This window comes from Dermochelys coriacea, chromosome 24, assembly GCF_009764565.3.
Source record: "Dermochelys coriacea isolate rDerCor1 chromosome 24, rDerCor1.pri.v4, whole genome shotgun sequence".
In the NCBI taxonomy this organism is placed as follows: domain Eukaryota; kingdom Metazoa; phylum Chordata; order Testudines; family Dermochelyidae; genus Dermochelys; species Dermochelys coriacea.
In genome coordinates this window covers 1,545,375-1,571,168 of record NC_050091.1, presented here as the reverse complement: position 1 = coordinate 1,571,168, position 25,794 = coordinate 1,545,375, and the positions used below count along the sequence as shown (strand labels likewise).

The following is a 25,794-nucleotide window of genomic DNA, read 5'->3' as shown; positions in this document are numbered from 1 at the left end:
TCCGGCCCCTGACAAAGGCTTGCACATTTGGTTTTTGTTACACATGTGGCAGGCCTCTCTGGGAATCTGGACTTGGGCCATGGGCTGCCTGGTCTGTTGGAGGCCAGAATTGCTGCTCTCAGAAGCTGCAGGCACCTGGGATCATTTCTTCAGATGGCCACTGGTGGAACAGCTCTGTAGTCTCCCCAGCGCTCTGATTAGAGAGATGTGTTGGGGTGGGGCGGGGGTCGTGAGAGAGAGGGGTGGGGCAGCCCAACCTGAGAATGAGCAGGTTGCTTTTTGCAGTGCCGCAGGCTGGTGCCCTACAGAGCGCTGGGCTTGCTGGCCCCAATCCCCACACACAGGAAGCTTGAAAGTGTGATCAGTTCCCTTGGACCATCTGATCCTCACAGCTCCATGATGTACCATCTCTGCTGCGGCCTTCGGCGATTAGAGCCGGACACTGGGAGTCCTGGGCTCTGTCCCTCATGCCACTGCTGCACCCTGTGACTTGGGGCACGTTGCTGAACAGGATATGGGTGAGGGGCAGCCGGGATACCTCAGTTTACCAGTCTCTGAGCACTCCCCTTTACCTACCTTAGGGGTTGCAAGGCTTCTGATTTAATAAAGCACCTGGGGATCTTTGGATAACCAGCAACATGCCAGTATTCGGGGATGGGCCTGACCCAGAGCCCCAGCTCTAAATGCCTTGGGATCCAGATCTCGCCTCCCACCAGCCGTGTTGTAACACCTCGTACCCTGCTGAATGTGGTGTGTGCCTGTATCCAGCAGTCCTGCTCTGAGCACAGGGGTGGTATGGTGGTTTCCTTTGGGTCTGGGTGGTGGCTGGTGCCAGCATGTTACAGACCCCGACACGCAGGCAGCTTGGTTAAACCTCAGTTGTTTTCTCTTCTGCAGGGAAGAAGAGGGAATTCAGGTTCCATCCTATCAAAGAAACCATCGTTGAGGAGCCCGTTGACATCACCCCTTTCCTGGACCAGCTGGATGAGTCTTTGAAGGATAAGGTCCTGTTACTGCAGAAGGGAAGGTGGGTCTTAGCCAGTCGCTCTCTGTTCTTTGTCGGTCTCCACATGCAGCAGTATGCGGGATGCTCCAGCCCTGTCGAGGCAACACTGCAGACACTTGCACCAGAAGCCCTTGTGGGGCATTTATCTCCTCTGCGATGGAGGGTTTGTCCGAAGGAGGTGCGGGGGTCAAGTCTGTGAGCTGTCTTTTACCGGGGGTCTCCCTCAGGCACTGGGGTCCTGTCCAGGCACATCAGAGCAACTGTCTCGGAGCCACTCTGTGCGAAGCAGCAAGGGATGTTGGCTGAGAACCCTGGGGTCTCTGTCCCCAGAACAGGGGCCGCCTCAGTGCTTTCCCGTCGTTCCTGGAGCCTGCTCCCTGTTTCCAGGACCACATCCAATCCTTGGTGCCCCTAGGGAGCTGGTTAGTGCCAGCTGTGCTGGTTTTTCTTCTGTGGGCAGCACCTGACTCATAGGGCCTGGGTTTATCCCCCCACCCACGTTTCCCAACCGCCACAGGACATCCGGGGCTTAGGAACCCGGGGCAGGCGGTGAAAGGCTCCATATCCTGCAGTCCTCCATGTGGATGAGGTGCCATGGTGGGAGGTTTGATTTTTCCCTGGTTAGCTGGGCCTGCTGGCCGTTGGGGGTATTGCTCCCCAATCGCTGCAGATACTGGCCGGTCCGGGTCCCAGATAGCCCTCTGTCTCAAGGACAGTGCCTGAAGCGCCCCTGGGAGAGCAGCTCCCTTCCCTCTGTCCCCATGCCCTGCAGAATGCTCTGTCTTTCCTTTTGACCTCAGCGACCTTGGAATTAGCTCCATTTCAAGCAGACTGATGAAGCTCTTTGCTTCCCAGACCCAGGCTCGGCGTGCTGATCTCACTGGCAGTTTTAAGTGCATTTAATCTTGTGCTGTTAGTCAGCTCATTTGTATGCCTTTCCATAAAGTGTCCAGAATGCTTTTGTAGCTAGGTCCTGTAGCATGTTCTCTCCCTGCTGGCCTCTGCAGCGTGCACTTGTAGGCACGCCTCCCTGCCCGTGCCGGAGCAGTGCAAAGCGGGGCCTCTGAAACTCCCCCTTCCAGCTCTGGGATCCTTTGGGCCCCTGCGCAGAGCCTGCTGGGTACAAAGCACCATTGTCTCCGCTCTTGCTATCTCCCGCTGTAACTTGGATTGCCTCTTGTTTTTGTGCTGCAGCGATACGGAAGCCCAGTGTGAGGTCATGCAGGAAATTGTGGATCAAGTCCTGGAGGTAACTGCACAGAGCCGGACGTGACGCTCCTGCCACAGGCTGGGTGACATGAGAGCAGCTGGGGGGTGGGCCTCGGAGATGGCTCTCCGTGCACGTTTCCTCTTAGAAATGTGACTAAGCAAAGACCTCCAGGAAGCAGCACCATCCTGTGGGGGAAGCACGCCTGTGTGAAGGTGTCTCAGTCCCACAGAGCAGCATAGGGGCCCCGGGCACTCTGCCAGAGGCTGGGGGGATTGTACTGTATGTGGGAGGTGAGGGAAGGCAGCCTAGTGCCCAGAAGCTCTCGTGACGGGCATGCTGGCAGTGCCTGAACAGCTTGCGTCTCAGAGTGACATATTTACCACCCTGTATGCTAGTTGTGGCGAGTGCCCCTGGGCATTGAGCCAAGGGGGTGTCCTGTCAGTTTTGCTTATCTCAAGGGTCCAAATGATAGATTCCCCCTGCTTTGATAGTGCTGGGCTTGGGGCACATGTCAGGGTGAGAGCCCAAAGGAACTCCCAAGGGGCCTCAACCAGCCAGGGGTCATGCTGGCCACTTGCCAGGAACCTAGCACGTCCTGAATGGGACAGATTTCCTCCCCCTCACCTTCAGCACACAGGGCTCCATGCCAGTGCCCACTGCAGCATCTGCAGGCCACGTCTCTGACCTACTCAGGGAGGCTGCTTTCGAGAGCCCGATGTGCTGAGCCCATGCAGGAGTGGAGAGTCCTCTTGCCCGCTGCGTGGCTCCGTTTCCGGTCACCCTTGGCAGAGGCGGCCTGAATTACCAGCCATTAGTGGCTGAGTGTCTCGCAGTGATTGTGAAGTGCTGCAGACCCAGGGGACTGTGAGGGTGTCACAGTCACCGGGCGATGCTCTGGAACTGCTCCCTACGAAGCCAGTCAGGACTGCAGGGAAGTCTTCTCTCTGGGAGCAGCCTGTCTTCAGGACACACAGCTCACCCGGCTTCCCCCTTCCTGGGTCTGACCTCGGAGCATTCAGCATCCTCTGCCCCTCCGTGCGCTCCCCACAGCGAGTCCACCCAGGCGGGGTCCTGGGGAAGCCAGAGGGTCCTGCCCCCCAACTCCGCAGTCAGACGGGACTCTCAACCAGCCAGTAAAACAGAAGGTTTATTAGACGACAGGAACATGGTCTAAACCAGAGCTTGTAGGTGCAGAGAACAGGACCCCTCAGCTGGGTCCATTTTGGGGGGCAGCTAGCCAGACAACCACGTCTGCACTTCACTCCTTGTCCCCAGCCAGCCCCAAACTGAAACTCTCTCCAGCCTCCCCCTCCTCTGGGCTTTGTCCCTTTCCCTGGCCAGGAGGTCACTGGCTTCCTTTGTTCTCCAACCCTTTAGCTCTCACCTTGCAGGGGGGAAGGGCCAGGCCATCAGTTGCCGGGAAACAGGGTGTCGGCCATTCTCTGTGTCCAGACCCCTGCATGGACCTGCCCTCTAGGGCTCTGCAAGGATCATACACCCTTATCCCACCCCCTAGATACTTAAGAACTGCATAGGGGAAACTGAGGCACCCCCACGCTATTCAGAGGAAACATTAAGAACAGTCCCGCCTCGTCACAGAGGGGCTCGTCTCACTGGTAACCAGCTCTGACAGCCAGCTCTTGTCACTGTGCCTTGGCAACAGAATGGATCTGGTGGCACTCGGGCTGCGAGTTCCTGGCAGTCAGTGGGTCTTGCCATGTACCACAGTGCCAGGCCCTCACCCTGCCCCTTGCGATTGGACCTGAGCTGGTGGGTGACTATCAGAGATCGCACTTCGTTTAAGTGACTTTCTCTTTTTCCTCCTTTCTTTCCCCCAGGAGGACTTTGACTCAGAGCAGTTATCTGTCCTAGCATCCTGCCTGCAGGAGCTATTTAAGGCTCATTTCCGCGGGGAGGTCCTGCCAGAAGAAATCACAGAGGAGTATGGATTTATTTTTCTCTGTCTCATCCTTTCACGCTGGCAGTTGGTTTTTTCCCACTATAACTTCCGCTGCTCCCAGTGACTGCTCCGCAGGCCCCAGCTTCATGGAGCAGAGGAAACCCCATCGGTGTCTGGCCCAGCGTGCATCGCCAGAGCTGTCACAAACGGCACAAAGCCAGAGCAGACAGTTGCAGCACCCAGGGCTTGAATGAGACTATTCTCCCCAGTGCACCAAGTACCACCCCCCACCACGCTGCTTAGCATGAGCGACATGTGGCAGCTAGCACCACACCACTAGGAGTCCCCCAACTCTTGCTGCCTGGGGACCCCAGATCCAAGTACCCCACCTTCTAGGCTGGGCCGGTAATTCCTAGTCTTCCCCCTGGTTGTAGGAGTCAGGACTCCTGGGTTCTATTCCCTGTTCTTCCAGTGGCCTCTAGCACCTCCCCTCTTTGTGCCCTTTCGATGGGGGTTACCCCACCGGCCAGGGGTGCCGATGGTCAGACCCCGAATGCTTGGGAGGGCATTGAAGTGCCCTTGAAGGGCAGTGTATTAAACCATTAGCTTCCTCTAGCCCCAGGTGACCGTTGCCAAGCTGTCATGGCCAGCTGTCTGATGATGCGCTTTCCATACAGGTCTCTGGAGGAATCGGTGGGGAAGCCGCTTTACCTAATATTTAGGTGAGTCTTTCTGAGTTTTAACTGACCCTGGTTAGGGTTTTCTCTGGTGTCTCCCACAATTCTAGCTGAACTCTGCACAGCTGGGTTTAATACGGTCACTGCTGCTCTCTGTCCCCTTGTATCCCAGGACTGTAGGGATTTCCTGCCACGTGCTCTCAGGCCAGGACAGTTTCAGGCACTGTCTGCAGAAGGCCATGCAGAGGCACCCAAGAAAAGGATGCTGGTTGGCGGTGTGTGTCACGGAGCACTTGGGCCAAGCCCCCAGCTCGCTGCCCCAAATGGCAGCCAAACAGTGGCGATGTCCTGGGCCACTGCTGACCCAAGGCTGCATTTGTGCCAGTTACCTGCTGTTGAAAATGCCTCATTATGCTGCAATGATGCTAGCCCAGGGATTCCTGGCTCTTGGAGCTGTGATTAAACAGCAGCTGCATCCTAATAGCCCTTTCCCTCTGAGTGGGGACTTCTGGGGGTGAGCACCGTGGAGTCTCCAGTCCCATCGCCTCCCCTCAGCCCTTCACCACGGGGGGAATTTAGCTCCGTGGATCCTTTTTAGTGAGGAGTTTTCAAACAAGGCCTTGAAATCCCAGCTCCTTCCTGCTCTGCACAATATCAGATTCTTCCCACAAGTCAGGCCTTGCCCTGAGTCTCGCCAGGCACTGTGCCACATGCCAGCAGCCACTCTGGGGGGGACAGTGTCCTAGCAGGGTAAGACCTCCCCTATCAGATCAGCCCTGTGGACAGTGCAGGACCAGGAATTGGGGTTCCCTATGCCAGCTGCACAGGGGAACCCTTGCGCTCGGCACAGGGATCTCTCACATCTGAATGTAACCATTCTCCTCCTGCCCTCCACCCCCCAGGAACCTCTGCCAGATGCAGGAAGACAATAGCAGTTTCTCTTTGCTGCTGGATCTCTTGTCTGAGCTCTATCAGAAACAGCCGAAGATTGGCTACCATCTTCTCTACTACCTGAGAGCGAGGTAGGGGCGGCCGGGTGGGCCAGAGGCAGGCTGCATCCGTCATGGGCCCGGCTAGGAGTGCTGTGCGGGTGGCTCTCTCTAAACGATCTTGCTGGCACCCGGGAAGTGTGCTGCAGGGATTCCCGCCCAGCCAGGCGGCTGCAGGGGCTTCTTGTCTTTGCAGTTCAGCTCATGTTGGGTTTATCCGGGGCCCTTCCTCCCTGCCTACCCCAGCCCCTGCTGAGCAGCCTCATCCGCAGGCAGAGCCTTCTGGGGGGCTGAGTCGAGCTGCTCCTTGCCCAGCCCCAAGCAGCAGCCAGACAGAATCCCTCCCTGGGGTCCACTCCCCGGGGCAGCTCGCTCATGTCACCCTATGGCCCCTCTAGCAAAGCAGCAGCAGGGAAGATGAACCTGTATGAGTCGTTTGCCCAGGCCACGCAGCTGGGGGACCTGCACACCTGCCTGATGATGGACATGAAGGCCTGCCAGGAGGACGACGTGCGGCTGCTCTGTTACCTCACCCCATCCATATACACTGAGGTGAGAACCCAGGCCGGCTGGGGGGCCTCCCAAGGTCTCCGCTCCAGGTCATCCCGGTTAGCTCAGGGGCATGAGGCAGCCTGAGCTAGGATCTTGTTAGGTCAGCGGGGCCAAGGCAGCCTTGGGCCACACGGGATAATTCCTCTGCCGGGTGATTGGATAGGGGCTGCAGGTAGAGGTGCTGGCAAGTTTGTAGGGAATGGTCTTCTCTCAACTGCAGAGCCTCTCCCGGCACAGCGAGAGGGCTCAGTGCTCCTGCAGGAGTGCTGCTGTTTGAACTAGACCTTCAGTCAGAGTCCTGACAGCTCCCAGGCGCGTGAAATCCCCTGGTGCTTTTTGTAGGTATCAGGGTGTTAATCTTGCACTCCCGAAGCTTTCCAACTAGACACAGTTCTGTTCTGCACTTCTTGTTTTCCTCTGTGTTTTTTGGCTGTTAGCAGCTGCCATGTTACGCCCCAGAAGTGGCTGCATTTCAGCTATGGGTAAATCGCTTGCTTACACTTGGCAAGGTTTGCGAGTGGTGCGAGTAAAGGTGCTGTAGAAGTGGAAGCTAGTTAGGAAGGCTCACTTCCCTCCTTGGCCTTTCCCAACGAAGTCTAGCCACGGAAAGGTGAAAACCTGCCAAGCTGCAAGTCCCTGGCCCCCTGGCTGGTTCCTGTCACATGTTCTCTAGTGCATTGTTCAGGCACTGGCCTTGACTTTCTTTTCACTCTGAACACGAGTGAGTTTTCTCTTGGCCTGTCCCCATGTCTTTGCTGTCAGCCAGCTTGTGGTTCTAAGCAGGCGTCTCTGCGGGGCTCGGCTGTGGGAGCTCCAAGCTGTTACTTCTATCGCTCAGAAGCATGGCGGAGCCGGTCTGTTCTGTGGGATTCCATGGGGCAGTTGGTAACAGAGAGGGGAGCCGGGCTTCTGCATGGCCCCATGTCTCTGCCAGCTAGATTGGGGCTCAGGCTTGGTTCACACAGCTCATCCCAGGCTTGGCCAGCACAACAGTTACCTTTTCCCTGCCAGGATGATGATGGGGGTTTGGCTCTCGGCTCCAATCCTTGGACTCTGAGACTGCAGTCATTCATTTGAGCTGATCCCAGGGAGCAGAGGGTGAGAACCCAGGGGGCTGGAATCCACCCAGCGTCCTGCTCCAGTGCTGCAGGGAGCCCTGGCTCAGCACTCAGCGGGGTAACTTGACACGCCGAAACTGACACGGGTCACATTTTTGAGTGTGCTTTTTAATTCCCTGGGAGGAACAAGCTGATCCCCCCCCCAGCTCCCTGCTGGCTGACAGGTCAGGAACATCTGCTGGGCGTTAGGAAGGGACCAGCCTGTGGAGAGTCCCGCCCACGCTGTTCTGTGGGGAAAGGGGCGTGAACAGGGGGTGAAATGTGGCCAAGGGAGAGGAGGGAAAAAATACGGAAAATAACAAACCTCGGGGAGGTCTTGTCCATTAGTCACTTCCCTGTGTAGTGCCCCTTCCCCAGCATGCTCAGAAAGGGGGCACCCCACTTGTGATGGCAGCCAAGGAAAACCCCTCGTGTGAATCCTCTGCCCCAGGGCTGCTGCGGCCAGTGTATCTGCTCAGATCTTCAGGCCCCATTCCCCTCCGGAGAGGGGGCACAGCTGCCTTGAAGCAGTGGGTCAGCTGCCATCGAGCGGCCAGGGCCTCTGAGCCGTGCCAGGATTGCTTGCTGCTACCTGCCATCTGCCCCGCTCGCTTCTGCCCTTTCCTCTTGGTGCGTTTTCCCTGCAAATTCTCACACACATGTACACACGCTGCCTGGGAGCTCTGGAGCAAACGAAGGGCTGTGACACTAGCAGATGCAGGGGAAATATGGGGCTTAACGAGACACCTCTGGCCCAGCTGATTTCCCCAGGCAGCCGCATGTTTGCTCGGGTCAGCACGGCCAGGGTTGACGTTAGCTGCTCCTTGGGAGAGCTCCTCTGAGCCATGCTCTGCAGCCTCGGTGCTCTCCTGGGGCCTGGTTTGCAGAATTTAATGCTGAGTGAACCCACCTGCCTCCCATTCCGTGCAAACCCAGGCGAAAGGATCAGCTTGTCTCTCAGCCCTGCCCCGCTGCTTTGCTAACCCCTTCCTGCTGGCCGTCCCTTGGCCTGGAGCACCCCCTGCCCTGCTCAGGGAGGGACGCAGGCAGCGTTCTCCCCTGGGTGCAAGGTGGGGCGATGCTGCCGTGAGTCGGGGTGCAGGTCTCTTTCAGCCTCAGCCTCAACCCGTGAGCCAGCCAGGTCCCCCAGGAGTTTTGTGCAGGTACAGTCAGCGGCTGGTCTGTGCAGGAGCAACATCCAGCCCAGCTGACTGCAGGGCATGAATGTGGGGTAACTGCGTTGTCCTTGAACAGGGGCGATCTCTCCCCCTGCTCCTCTCAAGACTCCAAGTCCGCTTCTCCCTGGGCTCCTCTCCTGAGCCCCTGCTCTGCTTGCAACTCTTCCAGTTCCCCGATGAGACCCTCCGGAGCGGGGAGCTGCTGAACATGATTGTCGCCGTCATAGATTCAGCCCAGGTAGGAGCGGGGGCTCTGTGCTGGTGGGGAGGAGCACCAGCTCTCGGAAGTGGGGCGGGGAGGGGCAGCATTTGTCTCCTTCTCTGTACCAGGAGCACATGGGCTGAGCTCAGCATGGAGCTGCAGAGAAGCAGGGTGGGATGTACCATTCTCGGAGCCAACTGCCATCTCCTGGGGAGCCTTTTGCACCCCTTCATTGTCGGGAGGGGCAGAGCCCTGGGCTCTGCAGCAGCCGTTCTAAATCCACGGGGCTGCCTCATTTCCCCGAGAGGCCGGGCCGCAGCAGGCAGGGTCGGTCTGTTAAATCCAAGCCACATCCTTCAAGGGATTGTTAAGGCCTGGAGCTGCTGCAGGGAGGCGGGGGTGGGAGCGTGGAGGGGGATTTGGCTGGATATGTTCTTATCCCTGTTGAGCTGGAGCTGTGTGGGAACGGCGGGTGAGGAGGCGGGAGGAGAAGGCTGCCACAGAGCTAACCCTCCCATGAGAAGGGAGCTGAGCGAAGGGGAATCCCCCAAAGGGGCAAGACATAGGAGACTGTTAGAAGCCTCCCACAGATCCCGTGGGAGCACTGGTAAATGTGGCACCCCCGCCGGCCCTTCCTAGTGCTGTGAACGGCAGGTAGTGGGGCCTCTGCTTGGCTGGCGAACGCTGCGTGAGGAGCAGGCGGCTCTCACCCCACAGAACTGGGGCGTCAGCACACAAGCTTGTGCTGCAGACCCCAGAATGTTTCTGCACACCAGAGAGAGGTCACTGTAGTCTTGGGTCAGGGTCCCCCCAACCAACCGGGGCCCCTGATCTGCAATGGGATGGCCCAGCTGCTGCTCCTTCCCCTCGCCGCCACCTGGATGCAGCCTAAGCAGTGTGGTCTGCATCCCTGCCAACTCCTGGTGCCGCTCCCCTCCCAACGCAGGCTGCAGCAGTACTTGGCTGGGAGATGGGAACCGACTTGAGTGACTCAGCTTGGGTCCCATGCAGCAGCACTGGGGGGGCAGTGCTGCTGGGAGAGCATCTATCCAGGCAGCCCCAAACTGGGGGAGCCCATTATGGTTGGGTTTGGGTCCGGGCCTTGCTCGCCCCTTGCCAGAGCTGGCTTCCACCGTCCTGATGTGACAATCCAGAGAGCTGAGCCCTGTTGGGAGACCCTCTCCCATCAGCAACACTCAGGAGTTGCCATGACATCAGTTCAGAGGAACCCAAAAATAGTCCATGGGAGGCCGGCTGGGGAGAGGGAGGTGGGCACAGTCGCTGATGAGAGCCAGGCGCTGAATACTTCTGCTGTCTGGGTGCGTCTGGAGCGCGATCTGCTGATAGCCCTGGAACTTGCCCTATTTATACGTCAGCTGAGTTTTCAAAATGGCTCGGTAGCTGCTTTCCCGGCCAGCTCTGCCTTTCCCAGCTGCAGCAAGGCTGGCGCTTCGGCCGGAGAGTTTTGCTTGGCGGGCAGCTAGATGGTATCAGGTATGGGAAAGGCTTGAGTCATGGTGCCCGACCCTCCTGTGGCTCGGCTCGACTGGCTCCCGTCACTACTTGTGGGCTCCGTCGCTGTCTGCAAAGCACAGCCCTGTTTTCCCAGCACACGGTGGTCGCATTTCCTCTCCCCTCCCTTGTCCAATTCGTTCATCCCTTCCTCTTATTCTTCCACGCTCGCTTCATCTGTTTCCCTGCAGTCCCTGGGTGGCCCAACCTGCCTGCGAAGGCAGCCCTGGCAAGGCAGAGTCCTGGCCTCTCCCTCGGAACTCCGCACTGAGAAACCTCCCAGCCGGCGGGGATTCGTAACACGACAGACAGGGCCTCTGACAGACGTGAACGCAGCAAGGGGCAGGCGGGGAGAGATGGGGGTGCTCTTGGCTCTCCTAGGAGGTCGCAGGGCCATGGCTGCGACCAGCTGCAGCCCTTTGTCTTTGGAGAGCAGCTTTCCCGGACCACCGTGCGGAGCCAAGCGATAGTATGGGGAGAAGGGGCGTCAATAGCAAGCGCGTGAGATGTAGGGAGAGACTGCAGGCGTGGCAGAGGAGAAGGCTCTTGCCCCAGTGGGGGAGAGGGGGTGGGAGAGGAGCCGGGGAGTCGTGTTGGCAGCTTGCAGTGAGTGGGGCTAAGGGAAGGGCAACTTGCAGCCGGAGCGTGAGCCGCTGTCAATGGTCAGGTTCTGCCCATGTGCTTGCATGAGTGTTCCCGTGGGTTCCGGCTGCAGACAGAATGGGCGGGGTCCGTGTGGCCCCCTCGGGCTGGGCTGGAGGCCCCTCTCTGTCCACACCTAGCGGGGACCCAGCCCTTGAGAGCGGGAACGACATGTGATTGATTCCCGCCATGCCCTGGGGTCCAGCTGTGGGTCTCATTCCCTCCCCCAGCTGCTGGTCCCCCTCACCCCTGCTGGTATCTGCCATGTTCTGTGCAGCAGGCCGGCTCCCTTGGCTCTGCACCGTCTGGGGTTGAGGTATGAAACCATGAAGCTCTCTTGGGTCTCCCTGGAGTTGCCTAGACCAGCTCTGATTTACAAGCCACCTGCGCTCAGGAAGGTTTCCACTGCGCTCGGCTGGATCCCTGTTTTCACTGGGGGGCCATTTGTGTGTGGGGGGCTGGGGCTGCAGTTCTGCTGCTGCTTCCTGCCACCTGGGCTCTCCAGGGCTCATCTCTGGGCTGGGCTGATGGTGTGTCACTCTCAGCGCTGGCTGAGCCTGCACCAGGCGAGCACCGTCCCCCGCAGCTGGCTGCCGCACCACCTGCTGCTGCCGGGAAATCCCACCACTCAAGGGTTAACGTCCTGCTGGCCTAGCCCCCTCCTGCACACAGCGCTCTGTCTCTTTGACACCCCCCCCCTGCTCTGGGCCTTCCTGCACTTACCCCGCTGTGCTCTGCTTTCCAGCTGCAGGAGCTGGTGTGTCACGTCATGATGGGGAACCTGGTGATGTTCCGAAAAGATTCAGTGCTCAACATCCTGAGTGAGTAGGACGCCCCGCACCCGGGGGTGGAGGTGGGCGTGGCTGTACGGGGGGCAGGGCGAGGGATGAGGTAGGGTGCCAGTACTTGGGAGGTGAACATGAATGCAGCTTAAACAGTCACTATCAGCCACTCGTCTTGTACGGCAGACTCTGGCCCCCAGCTGGGCAGAACAGAGACCTCTTCTCTCTGCTGCTTTACTCTGGGCTGGCAAAACCTCTCGCCACCTTCCCATGACCCCCAGGAGCTGAGCCAGCCTGTGGCTCCTTCCCTATTGACATCGCCCTGGGCATCATGAGTCAGACGCTGCCTCTCTCCTGCCCAGCCCTGTGGTATCTGGGCACCAGGCAGTGCCTTCTGAGCTTTCCTGGCCTCTTTCAGACTGGAGATGTGCTGGCCAGGGCTTGGACCGTGCTGGGGCAGTTCCACTGATGTCTCCCTGCTTCCTAGGCAGCAGCGCCAGCAGTGCACGTCCCAAGACTCTGCTCCCAGCCAGGCAGGGAAGGGCGCCCAGTGCATGGGTGGGGGGGCTGTTGTTTCTGAAGCACCTGCCTGGAGAAGTCTGTAAATCAGCCACCACTTGGCAGTGTGTAATGGAGACATGGCTGGCCAGTGCTGTGCTCTCGGGGCCAAGGAGGGGGCGGCTTTCTCCCCTGGCGCTGTCAGACCTTCGTGGGTGCCACTGCTGCTGGCGTCCGGCGCTCCCTGCAGCTCCCTGGAATGGCATGCTCCTGCTACTTGCAAAAGTCCCGGCCCTGGGAGCACCGAGTCCCCTTCCCAGCTGGGAGGGCCTGCTCACAGGTCAGGACTATGGGCGGGCAATGCTGGGAGCTCCAGTTGGACCCAAAGGCGCCATGAGGACAAGGAGCCGGAGCCCTCGTTGACCTAGACTAAAGCAATGGGGGTGTTCCGCAGGTTGGGGGAGGAAATATCCCTCCCTTCTGTGCTGCAAAAGTCGTAGAGTCTGTTATAACACTGCAGGTAACAAGGTCCTGGTAAAGAGATGCCCAGGCGTGGCCAGGCAGCTGCAGGCAGCTCTCAGGGCTGGGACCATGGCACCAGCTGCCTGGAGATTGGCGTTTCCTCCTCAGATCTATGTCGTCTTAGCCGCACTCCTTAAAGGCTCACTGCCCCGAGCGGGCTTGTTGGATTAGTTGTTCGATCTGAGCTGTGCTGATGGGTTTAACCAGGCTTGAGACGGAAGGCTTGGCGAGCCCCGATTCTTCACAGCGCCAGACCCTGGGTAATCCGGAGACACGCTGAACAGCATGGGGCAGATTGTTAGCACCGGCTCGGCACACCCTCCATCAAAGGCCTGGGCTGTGATCAGCGAGCATGGTTCATTTTCTCTCTCTCTCTCTCTCTCTCTCTCTCCCTCCCTGCGACAGGCTGCCAGAGCCTTTCAGGGAACATCAGGGCGAATGGAGGAAAGGAAAACCCCTCCGCTAGTCCTGCCATCTCCACATGTGTGCTCAGCCACGGGGTTTCTAGGGGGCTCAGCCTGTCCCCTCACAGACCCGGGGCCAGTGCTCGGAGTGTCTTGGATCCGACTAGCCCTGTTTGCAGTAGTCTGCCCCCCATGATGTTAGCAGCTTATAAGCTCTAAGTGCCTGGCCGAGGCTTTCCATTGTATACGGTATCAGCTGTTAGTTCTGGGGGGTCCCCAGACAACAGCCATCAAAACCCTGTCAGGCTGACAGGTGGTGGGAACAGTCGGAGGTGGCCCTGTAGTCTGACCCTGCACATCAGGGTCTGCTCCTGTGAAGCCAGGCGACTGGGGTCTGGGGTCTCAGAGGTATTCGGAAAGGCCAGCCGGGACACTGCATATCCAGCCTGACCCGTGTGTATAGCACAGGCCCGGGGACTGCCCCGATTTAACTCCTGGGCGCCCTGAACAGAGCTTTCAGAAAACCACCCCTCTGGATTTCAGATTGCCAGGGCTGCAGAATCGCCTGGCTGGGCGGGTCCAGGGGGCATTTACCCTCCCGGTAAAAAAATTTGCACCTTAGTTTGATTCTGAATCTGTCTAGATTCAACATACAGCCGTTGGTTCTTTTTCATCCTGTGTGTGCTGGGTTGACGAGCCCAGGGTTGTGCTCCCCGCTGAGGGAGTTGCCCCTAAGCCTGCTCTGTTAAGCTGAGGCTGAGTCGGTGACTGAGACACATATTCTAGGGATTCTGCGGCTCTGCTCTGAACCCTCTGCCAGGATCCTGACCTCACCCCCCCCACACACGCCCATTCGCTCCTTGCAGCCCCCTGAGCAGCTGGAAGGGCCCTGGCCAAGGAATCGCTCTCCCTTCGGGGCATTCCCCCGGGGGGGCAGAGAAATGCTGGGCCCAACAGTCCCACCCTCCTTTCTCTGGGCTGGGACACTGTCTGTTCCCAGCCTTTGCCTGTAGCCCAGCTGGTGGCTTCCATGCCCAGGTCTCATCCCACAGCCCCAGGGCTGGGTGCAGGATTTCTTGGGAGGCTGAGACTGCTCCTTCATCATTGCAGGAGCAGGATGCCCTGGTACCAGGGGCATCACCAGCCCCTTCCCCCAGCCTCACCCCTGAGGGATCCAAGCCCCTTTGTCACCTGTAATTGTCTCTCGTGCTCCTTGCGAGCGCTTTGCTCCTGAGCGACTGGGCTCGGTGCGATCTACCCAAACCACTTGGCTTGCAGGGCCTTCTTGCACTCTGCTGAATATTGCGTTTCACACGCGCCCTACCTGGCTCGCAGCCAGCGGACAGATCATTAGCATTTGGAACATTGCACAGCACAGGGACGATCTCCTGGCTTGTCTGCGGCCTGCACCCTGTCACGGGGGGCCTTTTGCGCCTGTCTGGGGGTGCCTGCAGAGCCCTAGTGCCCAGTGTCCAGGCTGGGACATTGAAGGGGTAAGAGGTTCCCCCAGCAAGTGCCTGATGAGGAATCTCTCCCGCCGCTCTGGTCTGTTTAGCTCCAGCCCTGGCACCAAGCAATGCTCCAAACCCCCGGATTAAAGAACCCCATTCATTCCCTCCCTCTGAGACCCTGGGGCTTTGAGCCATTCAGAACTGCTTGAGTGACCCCGCCTGCTGGCACCCCGTGTTTAAGCCAGCACAGAATGCTCAGGCTCCGCTTGGCTGCTGGAATCCTGGATCCCTCTGCCAGGTCGTGGCACAGACAGACAAGGAAAGGGCCACCCACACTCCCCCTGCGAGACTTCCCTGCAGCATACAGCCCCCTCAGTCACATCTCTGCCCTGCAGCTCACGCTTATCCTAGGCCCCTGCCGCCAGCTGGAGCTGTTTTCCCTGCCTAGGGACAGCGCCCTCCCCCCTGACGAGTGCTCTGCTTCCCCCTCTAGTTCAGAGCCTGGACTGGGAGACGTTTGAACAGTACTGCACCTGGCAGCTCTTCCTGGCACACAACATTCCCCTGGAGACCATCATCCCCATCCTACAGCACCTCAAGTACAAAGGTGAGCCGGCACGGGCAGCCTACACCCTGCATGTGTCAGAGACACAATACGATCCCGGGGTCTGATCCCAGCTGGGTCCATCCAGCCTGTTCCCCTGCTCAGCAGTGTGTGCAAGTCTTCAGGGAGAGGAAGCGTGCAGCCCCGTGGCCCTGCCACAGGCTGCATGGGCAGACCTCACGAGGGGCCCTGGGGGCGGGCGACAGGAGCTGTGGGCATGTCTGCTCAGGTACTGGGCGTTCGTTCCTGATACCTGCAGCCAAGGGCTCTGAGCCCCTCAGCATTCACCGTGGGTCCCAGCTATTGGGAACAAACTAAGCCCCCTTGGTTTCCTTTGCAGAGCACCCAGAGGCATTGTCCTGTTTGTTGCTGCAGCTGAGGCGAGAGAAGTATGTATGCAATGTGGGGGATGGTATGAGCGTGCTGTGCCATATGTGGGGGGGTGTATTTTGCTGGGCCCTTGAACTGGGCTCTCTGGGGTACTTCGCTGGGCCCTTGAACTGCAGAGGGCAGGGGTTCTCAAAGGAGAGCAGGCCAGAGTAGAGTGGCCTCTCTTGGCTAATGCTGGGCAGGGACAGGCGTTACGTGGCCCTGGGTGCAGCAGGCGGGGGTGCTGGGGGACACCGGGGGCCCTGCCCACATGCAGTTTGCTGCAGGATCAGGGCCTGTGTGTAGGGCTCATCAGGCTGGTTGCTGGGACCACATGCATTGAGTCCTGCCCGTTCTGCTCTGGGAATTCCTGGCTGGGTCGATGCCAGGTGGCAGCAGCAGCCATAAGGGCAGGGAATCGCAGTGAGCACACCTGTTTCCTTTCGCATCGGAATGGCCCTTGGAAGATGCGCTGGAGGGTTCTGGGGAGGAGGCACTCCCCGGGGCACTCTTATCCCCAGCCTCCCCTGCCCCGGTGCATTGGCACACAGTTGCCCCCCCGGGCTGTGGGTCCCCGAGCTGTGCTGGAGTAACAGGCAGTACCCACTCCGGGGAGCGCTGTTGAGGAAGCTGCACCGCTCCTCATTCATTAATCAGAGCGTGAGGAACGATGGCGACAGATGGAACATTTAATTTCTCCAGCACACGGGGGCTCCACTCCCTGCACTCCAAGGAAGTGATTGCTCCCCTGCGGCTTGGCTCTATTCAATCCAGATTGGATCAGCGTAGGAGCTGCCGCCTTCTCACATCTTTAAGGTGGTCCTGAAGAATCCTGCTCTTCAAGTGTTCAAAGTGCCAGTCACAGGCTTTGCAAGGCCAGGCAGGGTCCAAGCAAGGGCTGCAGGCATGTCCTGGTCCTCCTGGGCAGTGAGTGAGGTTGCATACTATGTGCTGCAGTGTCTAGGGCGGGAGGTGGGAGGACAGACCCTGTCCCTCCCTGAATTCCCCTCTCCGCCCCCCTGTCTTTGGCTGCTCAGACCCACACAGTCAGTCTGATCTCTGCCTGCGGATTACAGAAAACCCCCTGGCTCTTCCCTGGCAGCCCCCAGTCTCCAAGCCCGTTATCCTTCGCAGCACCTCTGAAGTGGATATCCTTCCCATTTGCAGAGGGGAAACTGAGGCCCAGAGAGGGGCGGAGATTTTGCCAGGGTTGAGTCAGCAGCATAGCTGTAACTTGAACCCTGGAGTCCTGGCTCCCAGGCTCTGACCCCTCTAAGCACCAAACAGCTTCAGTTTGTGAATGCTTGAGACCCCAGGCAGGAAGGATTAGCAAGAGGGAGGCTTCCTGGGGCCAGCCTGTCTGCCTGGGGCGTGGGAGGTTGCTGGCTACTGGGGAGTTCAGCTTAGTTGACTTTGGGCTAAAGTGCTGTGTCCCAGTATCCTGGCTAGCGCCAAGGGGGAGAGGGGTTGTCTTGTGCCCTCAAAGCTGGAGCTATGGCGCAGCTGGGGTGGGTGGTCCGGCCCCACCCACCACTGGCCCTTCTCATCACAGCCCCACCCACGTGGCTGATGTGCATGGACCTCTCCAGAGAGGCTCCCAGCTGGGGCAGCGTTTCTCAGGAGAGCTCTGTGTATTGCTGGAGCTGGAATAGCAGGGGTGCTGCAGGCTGGGATTGACGGGCATCGGCAGGGCGATGCGGCTTCCCCTTGGAGACTGATCCCAGACCAAGCTGCGGGGCCACTCTCCTGAAAGGTCCCTTGGGGTGTCCACCCCCAGCTCTCTCTTGTTGGGGATTTGATCTGACGCTTTTCCCCAGTCTCCTCTGCGTGGGAAGGCAAACAGCCATGCAATTAAGGGGAGCTTGGAGCGCCTCCCACCTTCAATAAGCCCCTGCTCAGATACAGTAGCTCAGGAAGGGGAATTAAAACCAGACGTCATGTGCCATGCACACCCTTCCAGCGCTCCGCCAACACCCCCGCCTCAGGGGCCACCGCCGCCTTGGGCCCGGGATGCCACAGGAGGTGGAGGCTCTGTCTCTGGGCTGTCCCCTCCCCCTTGCTCATCGGTAATGGGCAATGTGATTCTGCCCAGCCCTGGGGAAGCATTATCACTGGCCGCATTCCTCTTGCCCGCTTCTCAAGGGACGCTTTCCCCCTCCCCCCAAGACTGCTTTCGATTTCCTGTGCAATTGGCACAGCGTTAACACCGGAGGACCTGGACGGGCGGTGCGAAAGCCACTGGCCGCTCCTTGGGGCTCTTGGTTAGTACTGGTGATCCTTGCTGCCGGGCACCCTTAACCTTGGGGCTGTGGAGCACGTGGGGCTAACCCGACCGTCGTGCCAGCCAAGCTGCCCAGTCCCTGCCCTTCAGTTCTGCGGCAGCTTGGCAGGTCAGGGAGACTCAGGCAGGACTGGGGAGAGGCGCTCTCCAAAGGGAAGAGGCACCAAGGTTACCTGCCCTGTGCCCACAGAGTGGGGCTGGGGGTTAGGGGTTCCTGCCATGCTGTCAGCACCTGCTGCTGGGCCTGCTGAGGCTGGGCTGGGGCATCCAGCAAAGGTCGGAAGCTTGGCTTTGTCAGCATCGTGGCCTCCACCAGACAGGACCAGTCTCCTCCCTTCCTGTCACGCTGGGGCTGGCACCTATTTGGCACCAGACACTGCCTGGTAAGGTTCATCCTGCCCCAGCGTCTCTTCTGGAGGGCTGAGGACAAGGCATGGCACAGCTGGCACTGAGCCTGCAGGGGAAGCACGTCTGGCACTGGGCAGGGGGCATAGTCAAGTCCTGACTCAGGGTTGATCCGTGGTGTGACCCTAGACAGTCACTTTGCCCCACACCTCCGTTTGCCCATCTGTAAAATGGGGGTAGTGGTAATTTCCTCCCTGCCGGGAGTTGGGAGGCTGAATGAATACCATCCTGTGAAAGGCAATATCGCTTACTTCCCAGCCTGGCCGGGAGCGGGCAGGTAGGCACTGTTCTCAGCCAGGGTGCTGTGCCAGCGTGCCGGATCAGAATGGCTCTCCGGAAATGACAAGTGGTGGCAGAAGCTCCCTGATGTCTCTGCCAGGCACCATGTTTAACTGTGCCTGTCCCCCGGGGCTTTTGGGCATGGAAGTATGCCGTCTAGCTAGGGGAGGGTCAGTACCCTGGCAAGCTGTGGGACTCCGACCCAGTAGGTGCCCAGACGGGTTTCACTGGGCGGGAGACGTCCACTGAGCAAAACAGAACAGCACCATCCCCTCTAGCACGTCTTGTCCCCCAAACACCGTGCAGGCTTCATGCACCACCACTGCAAGGCAGCCACCTCCGGGGAGGAAGGAGGCAGCTGTGAGGTCATTACCAAGAGTTGAAATTTGCCAGGACTCTTACCAAAGAGCCCTAGGATTCTTAGTGACTGAGTGGCTGCCTGCTCCAAAGCCACCCCACCAGCAGCCAGATGCTCCCCTTTGCTCCAGAAAAGAAGCGCCCGAGGCACCAGCAGTGCTGACGTTCTCCTGAGCCTCCCGTGCCAGTGCTGAGCCGTTCGTCACCGGGCACCTCTCAAAGCCGGAGAGCCGCCTGTCTTCCTCCCCTTGGTGCAGTAGTAGCCCTGCCTGGACACTCATCTCTGGGGCTCCGTGCGGCCTCTTCTTGCTCTGCTCACCTCCCATCGCTGAGCAAAGAGCACTTCATTCCTATTCATTAATACCGCGTTTGGAGCTGGCTAATCTAACCTCGGCTCTGCCTTGTACTAGCCTAGCCCAGCCCAGCAGTCCAGACTGCACAGGCGTGACAGTGGGAGAGCGTGTTGCAGCGAGGCTGACGCAGGCGTCTGGCGCTGGCACAGGGATTCTGGGGCGGTGCCAGGCTGCTCCATGGGGGCCGGTCTCTTCCGTATCTCAGGGAAAAGGGCTGCTTGAACTCCCTGCCTCACAGCTTTGCATCTAATGCACCTGGGCCTTGCCCCGCTGGAGGTCCTGGAGCCAGAGCTGAGCTGGGGAGCTCTGGACTAGGACAGCAGCGAAGCCCCCCATCCCCTGCAAGCTCTGGGACCTCAGAGCCAGAGGGCCACGCCGTGGTTTCTGCTGAGTCCTAGGGAACTAGCCATGGTCGGGGCTAGTGCTCCATTGATGTGCAAGGGGTGCCGGCCACCTGCCGAGTCTCAGGGTGGCGGGGGTGGGATTTGATGTGCCGAGGCTTTTCCTTCACCCCCCCTTTTCCTTTTCCTTCCCGCGGCAGGCCCAGCGAGGAAATGGTGAAGATGGTGCTGAGCCGGCCATGCCATCCGGACGACCAGTTCACCACCAGCATCCTGCGGCACTGGTGCATCAAACACGATGACCTGCTGGCTGAGCACATCAAATCCCTGCTGATCAAGAACAACAGCCTGCCACGAAAACGCCAGAGGTGAGGGGGGGGTCTCACCTCAGGGAGCCTGTGGCCTAGCCAGGTGGACATGGGCGCTTGTTTTGGGTGAGGAGACGTTCCCCAGCTTGGGCTGGCCCAGCGGCATGGGCAGGGCATGTCCCCATGTTTCAAGGGCCTGTCCGGAAATGCCACCAGCTAAGAACAGGAGAGAGGCCCCCAGCTTGCGCTGGCTCGGCACATGCTGTGCTTGTGGCTTCTACAGACATGGCACCGGCTGGGAGGGCTGCATTCTGCGTTCAGCTCCTGTTGGCAGCTTGCAGCGCCCGTGGGGCATCGCTCCCGTCAGCCGCAGGACAGCTCCTGGCGGGCATGGACATCCACTGGTATGGAGGGACCCAACTCCGTGGGCTGCAGGGTTTCCCTTCTCCCAGACTTGCTCTGCCCTTCATCTCGGCGCCCCAGCACGCCCTTCTAGGAAATCCCTCTCCTCCAGCCTGCCCTGCAGCCAGGGGCAGTGTCTGAGCTGCCGTTAGCAAGGGTCACTGCAGGGATGGCACCTCTCCACCCGCCCTTCAAGCCAGGCTGGGTTGGCTTTGCCGGTGCTGGCTCCACAGGAGAGCAGGAGTGCAGGGTGACGTGGGTCAGGACATGCTTCACAAGCACAAGAGCCCTCGAGCATGTCTGATATTCAGCGAGATGCGGCTACGTCCCTGAGCCAGCTGCAGTGGAGGGAGCAAGGCCTGGGCCGGCTGGGGGAGCAAAGGCCCAGCGCAGGCAGCGCCAATGCCCCCTGCAGCCCCAGCTCAGGAAGCGGCTTGTGTGGACCCAGTGGGGCCGAGCCTCTGCCCTGCCTTCCAGGAGAGTCTGAGCTGCGTCTCCCTGGGTGGAGCTGAGGCGGGGTGGCTGCAGAGCGGTGACCAGGACAGGGCTCAGACCAGGAGCTCAGTGCTCAGCCGGCCACGTCGTCGTTGTCCAAGAGCAAAGGCAAGCCGTGGGAATCCCCTCCCCAAACCCTTCCGGCTTGCCAGGGCCCCAGAACCTGCCTCCACCTTCCCCGCGTACATACCCAGCTGCCTCCAGGCGAGGCAGAGCGCAGCCTGCCCATGGTAACTAATAACTAAAATCCAGGCAGGTATTTACAGCAAACAATTGGCTGGCGTGCTCAGGAGCATCCCAGCGCCTCCAGGCAGGTGGGGCTGTGAGGTACCGACCAGCCTCCTACTGCTGTCCTTCCCTGCAGCTGCTCGGGGGTTCTCTTCTGGGGCAGAACGACCCCCTTGGTTCTCGCTGGATTCCTCTGTCACAGAACACCCCCCTCCAGGTGCGGCTCTGTGCCCGTGTAGGGGGAGCAGGCTGCAGCACCAGAGCCCACGCAGAGCCTGCTTCACTCTCGTGTGACCCAGCCCCACATCCGGAGCTCTCCCTCCCTCCCTCCCTCATTCAGCGCTGGGTGAGCAGCCTGTGCGGCTCCCCACCTGTATCTGTAGCCTGGGCAGGCCTGGCCCACCACAGTCCTAGCGAGACCCCTTTGGTGGGCAGCAAGATTGCTGGCGCCGCTGCCATGGTGAGGGATTAGACTAGAGGTACCAGGCCCTGTGCAGTCAGTGTCCTGAAGCCAGCGTGGGCACAGCTGCTGCTCTCCAAGTCTTGTCCCGTGGCCACCACATGTCGTGCCTCCACCCAGCTGAGCCGATGCGCAGCCGATGCCCAGAAAGAGCCGCTCCGCTTTGCAGTGGGCAGAGAAGCTGCGCTTTGATCTCGCTCCCTCTGCCGTCAGCCTGCAGGGCCTTTTTATCCAGAACTCATTGCCCGTCTCGTTTGGGGGAGAGCGTTTGTGACGAAGCGGGACTGTTCTTAATGTTTCCTCTGAATAGTGTGGGGGTGCCTCAGTTTCCCCTAGGCAGTTAAGTATCTAGGTGGTGGGATAAGGGGGTGTGATCCTTGCAGAGCCCTAGAGGGCAGGTGTGTGCAGGGGTCTGGACACAGAGAATGGCCGACACCCTGTTCCCTGGCAGCTGGTGGCCTGGGCCCTTCCCCCCTGCAAAGTGAGAGCTAAAGGTTGGAGAACAAAGGAATCTGGTGCCCTCCTGGCCCGGGAAAGGGACAAAGCCCAGAGGAGGGGGGGGGCTGGAGAGAGTTTCAGTTTGGGGCTGGCTGGGGATGAGGAGTGAAGTGCAGACGTGGTTGTCTGGCTCACTGCCCCCCAAATGGACCCAGCTGAGGGGTCCTGTTCTCTGCACCTACAAGCTCTGGTTTAGACCATGTTCCTTTCGTCTAATAAACCTTCCGTTTTACTGGCTGGCTGGGAGTCTCGTCTGACTGCGGAGTTGGGGGGCAGGTGCTGGTGTTTCCTCTCCTGCACCATCTCTCCCAGGGCGGCAGAAGCCCAGGGCGGTGGTGCATGCGTGTGTAATTGACACTTGTCACTGCCGTGTCCTGCAGCCCCACTGAGCTGGGCATGGGGTCTGGGCCCAGCCTGGCCTTTCCCATTTGGGCAGGGGCACAGTTTGGAGATGCCCGGCAAAAGCTCCGTTTTCTATCCTGGGCAAAGAGCTCTTGAGATTCCCATCCCCCAAGCGCCAGCACTGGAGAAAGGCTGCAGGCAGTACCTCCAGGGGGCCCAGCCCTGCCCCGCCCCAGCCACTCCACTCTGGTTCTGGAGGGACTCACTCGAGGGGAGATGGGTCCCATTCAGTCCTCGGCCCCTCTGACACCACGAGTGCCGAGAGCAGGCCTGAGAGCTCGCAGAAAGCCCCCATACAGCCACTGGATCAGCTGGAAATACCGTGCCTGGGCCAGGGAAAGGGGCAAACAGCCCCTTGTCCAGTCCTGCTCCCCAGAGTGGACACCCCCCCCCCCCAGCCAGCTCCTGATGAGGTGGTTTGGGGGTGTCTCTATTGGGAGAGAACAGTGCCCTCCACTGTCCTCCCAGGCTCTGCGGGCGCAGAAGGGACATCTAGTGTCCTGAAGAGGCACTACCGCGGGGCGCAGCTCTGAGTCTCTGGACCCGCTCCCTGCAGTGCGGGCACAGTCCCTGGGCTGGTGCCGGGCAGCGCTGCTCGGGGAGTCTGGCCGCATGGCCGGAGCGTGGTGCTTGTGGGGAGAGAGACAAGCTCCCAGTTTCACAGCTCTCTCCCCTTGTCATGCCTTGATCAGTGTCTGTATCACAGGGGCTCCAGGCTGCCCGCTCAGGGACCTGCTGGGCTAGGCGCTGTATGGCCCCCGCTCCATTTCCCCCCCTTGCCTGAGGAGCGGTTCCTGTGGAAATCTCCAGCTCCATCCATTCAGTTCCATTTCCCCTCGTTAATTAGCAGCGTTTGATAGGTGATCACCAGGGCTCTTTTCATTATTTTTTCCAGGCCCAATAAGTTGGCTGTTCTAATCCCAGCTAGCGAGCTCGCCAGCCAGCTGCCCCCTGTGGCTGTGATGCCAGCGTGCTGGCACTGCAATGGACACCGTGTCCCCCGCAGCCTGGCTCTGAGCACAGGGGTGCTGCCGGGGAGGTTCGGCCCGGGACCCCAGGGCCCTGCTGCAGTGCCAGGACGGGTCGAGACTGAGCCCCGGGGCAGGATTAGTTCCATGGTTGCTGGGGTGCAGTGCCCTGGCATCGAGCAGCCTCTGGGGATCAGAAGAGCCTCCAGGTGCCCCAACTTCACGGGCCAAGCCCTGGGCTCGGTCTCATGCCAGGTGCTGAGCCTGCCTTCTTGCCCCCTCTGCCCGCCCGCGCCTTGGGGCTTCTGCAATGCCCTGGTATCTGAGCGAGCAGGGAGCAGCCTGGTGTCCCCCAAGAGGGTGGGGCAGGGCCTTGCTCTGACATGGCCTGCCCTGGTGAGGGAGGGACCCTAGCTACAAGTGCCGGGCAGAGGGGGGATCCCCATGGCACCCTGAGTGCTCTGGGACAGTGGGTGGCTCTGGGGCCCCCCAGGGACTAACTCTGCCTCCCTTGCCCTGTCCTCAGCTTGCGCAGCTCAAGTAGCAAACTGGCCCAGCTGACGCTAGAGCAGATCCTGGAGCACCTGGACAACCTCCGGCTCAACCTGACCAACACCAAACAGAACTGTATGTGGGCCGGGCCAGGGCTCTTCTCCGCGCCCGGCGGGAGGGATTGCTTGGCCACCGGCGGGCGGAGCTGGGAGATAGGGGGCAGGTGATAGGTTGGCAGCATGGTAGCTCCTGAGTGCCTGGGATGGGGTGAAGCCGTCAGGGTCTGGGACCCTGTGGTGCTCTGTGCCGTACAGACACATTGCTGGTGCCCTGAGCCACTGCAGGGTAATGGGCAGCGATGCTGCGGCGTTTCCTTTCTTAGCATCATGGCTGGAGGGGCACTGCCCTCCCCTTCTCCCCCCCCAAGGAATCGCTGGCCCCAGCCTGGCTCGGGTCAGCAGAAACTGGGAGGGACATCCAGGCTCTGGCGTATGGTGCTGCCTCCAGGGACAAGAGCTATTCCTTCACCCGCTGGGCTGGGATTCTGTGCCGTGGGGCTTGGCCCCTTCCTCCTCCACGTAGTTACCCAGCACTGTATACGTGGGGAGCCGAGGTACAGAGATGGGACGGAGCCTGGCTGGGGGGGACCCTGCCATCAGTCGATGCTGGAGGGACATCCCTCCAGATTCAGCCAGGCAGAAGGGCTTGCTCCATGCCACTGGCCAGCAGTGGGGCCGGTAGGGTAGGGCTCTGACTGGCCTTTCCTCTCCTTGCCTGCCAGTTTTCAGCCAAACGCCGATCCTGCAGGCACTGCAGCACGTCCAGGCCAGCTGCGATGAAGCCCACAAGATGAAGTGAGTGCAGCCACGTCACCGACCCGCTCGCTGCCCCCGGGTGCCAAGCAGGGTGGCTCAGTGGGGTGTGCTGGGAGTGCACCCAGTCGCAAGCTTCAGCAATAAACCCAAGCTGTGCGTTCCAGCTCAGGCCCCCTCCTGCAGCCAGGCAGGAACCAGCCTGCGTGTGCCCAGTGTGTTGCTATGGGGCCTGGGCCTGGAGATGGGGGGCAGGGAGAGTCCCCGAGCTTCTTGGCCCAGAGACATGGGCTGGGCCCTGGCCTTGCTAGCTGGTTCCCCTTGTGTTCTCCCAGCCTCAGGACCCAGGGCCTTGCACTGTCCCTAGAGTCCAGGGCTACGCACTGGCTTCATGCAGCCTCTCACCCGGGGCAGGTGGGGGTGACACGGGGTGTCCAGAGAGCTGGGGCAGCCCGGGTGAGTGACAGGTCAGGAGGAAGCAGAGCTGTAGAGCTAGTGCAGCTAAGGGGACCTGAATTGCTCCTTCGAGCTCTGGGGTGGGGCTGGGGGTGCCCAGAGCCTGACCCCGCCCTTCTTGCTCTCGGTCCAGGTTCAGCGACCTCTTCTCCCTGGCAGAGGAGTACGAAGACTCCTCCGGCAAGCCCCCAAAGAGCCGCCGGAAGGCCGCGCTGTCCAGCCCCCGCAGCCGGAAGAGCACCGCCCAACCAGCCAACAACGAGGAGGAATCTGCCTCCAGCAGTGCCTCGGTGAGTGCTGCCCCGGGGGCCCTCCAGAGAGCTGGGGCACGGCACCATGCAGGGTCCCGGCCGTGGAGCAGGGGGCAGCTGGGCACGTCCAGGAGCCCCTCGCCCCACTGGGCTCCGGGGCAGGGCTGCAGCACACTCAGTGGGGTTCCTGTGCTTTCCCCTGGATAGGGGGCTCCTGCCCCCCTGTACCACCTTCTTCTGGTGGGGACAGGTGGGCACTGCCTACAGCCGTGCCGGCTCCGGGGGCTGCTGCTGGACACGGCCATCATGGCCCCACGTCCCTGCCACAGCCCTGCGCAATGGGGCAAGGATCCCACTGACCCCAGCCCTACCAGCAGCACCCACGGAGGGCCAACCCCACCAGGCTCTGCC

General features: G+C 60.2%; 1 protein-coding gene across 3 annotated transcripts in view; it reads left to right on the top strand.

The window, feature by feature from the left end:
* The window catches only part of INTS3 (integrator complex subunit 3), a 69,461-nt gene that overhangs the window by 42,303 nt on the left and 1,364 nt on the right, over nt 1-25,794 (top strand). The window contains exons 16-29 of one of the 3 annotated variants that reach the window (XM_038382563.2): nt 898-1,027; nt 2,201-2,255; nt 4,055-4,158; nt 4,794-4,838; nt 5,696-5,815; nt 6,181-6,334; nt 8,779-8,847; nt 11,711-11,786; nt 15,116-15,229; nt 15,567-15,615; nt 19,812-19,979; nt 23,899-23,999; nt 24,646-24,718; nt 25,266-25,422. In XM_038382563.2, coding sequence (XP_038238491.1) covers nt 898-1,027; nt 2,201-2,255; nt 4,055-4,158; nt 4,794-4,838; nt 5,696-5,815; nt 6,181-6,334; nt 8,779-8,847; nt 11,711-11,786; nt 15,116-15,229; nt 15,567-15,615; nt 19,812-19,979; nt 23,899-23,999; nt 24,646-24,718; nt 25,266-25,422 — 1,415 coding nt within the window. Of the gene's footprint in view, nt 1-897; nt 1,028-2,200; nt 2,256-4,054; nt 4,159-4,793; nt 4,839-5,695; nt 5,816-6,180; nt 6,335-8,778; nt 8,848-11,710; nt 11,787-15,115; nt 15,230-15,566; nt 15,616-16,775; nt 16,825-19,811; nt 19,980-23,898; nt 24,000-24,645; nt 24,719-25,265; nt 25,423-25,794 lie in introns of those variants that run through there. The other 2 variants (XM_038382564.2, XM_043501823.1) reach the window with 2 other exon arrangements.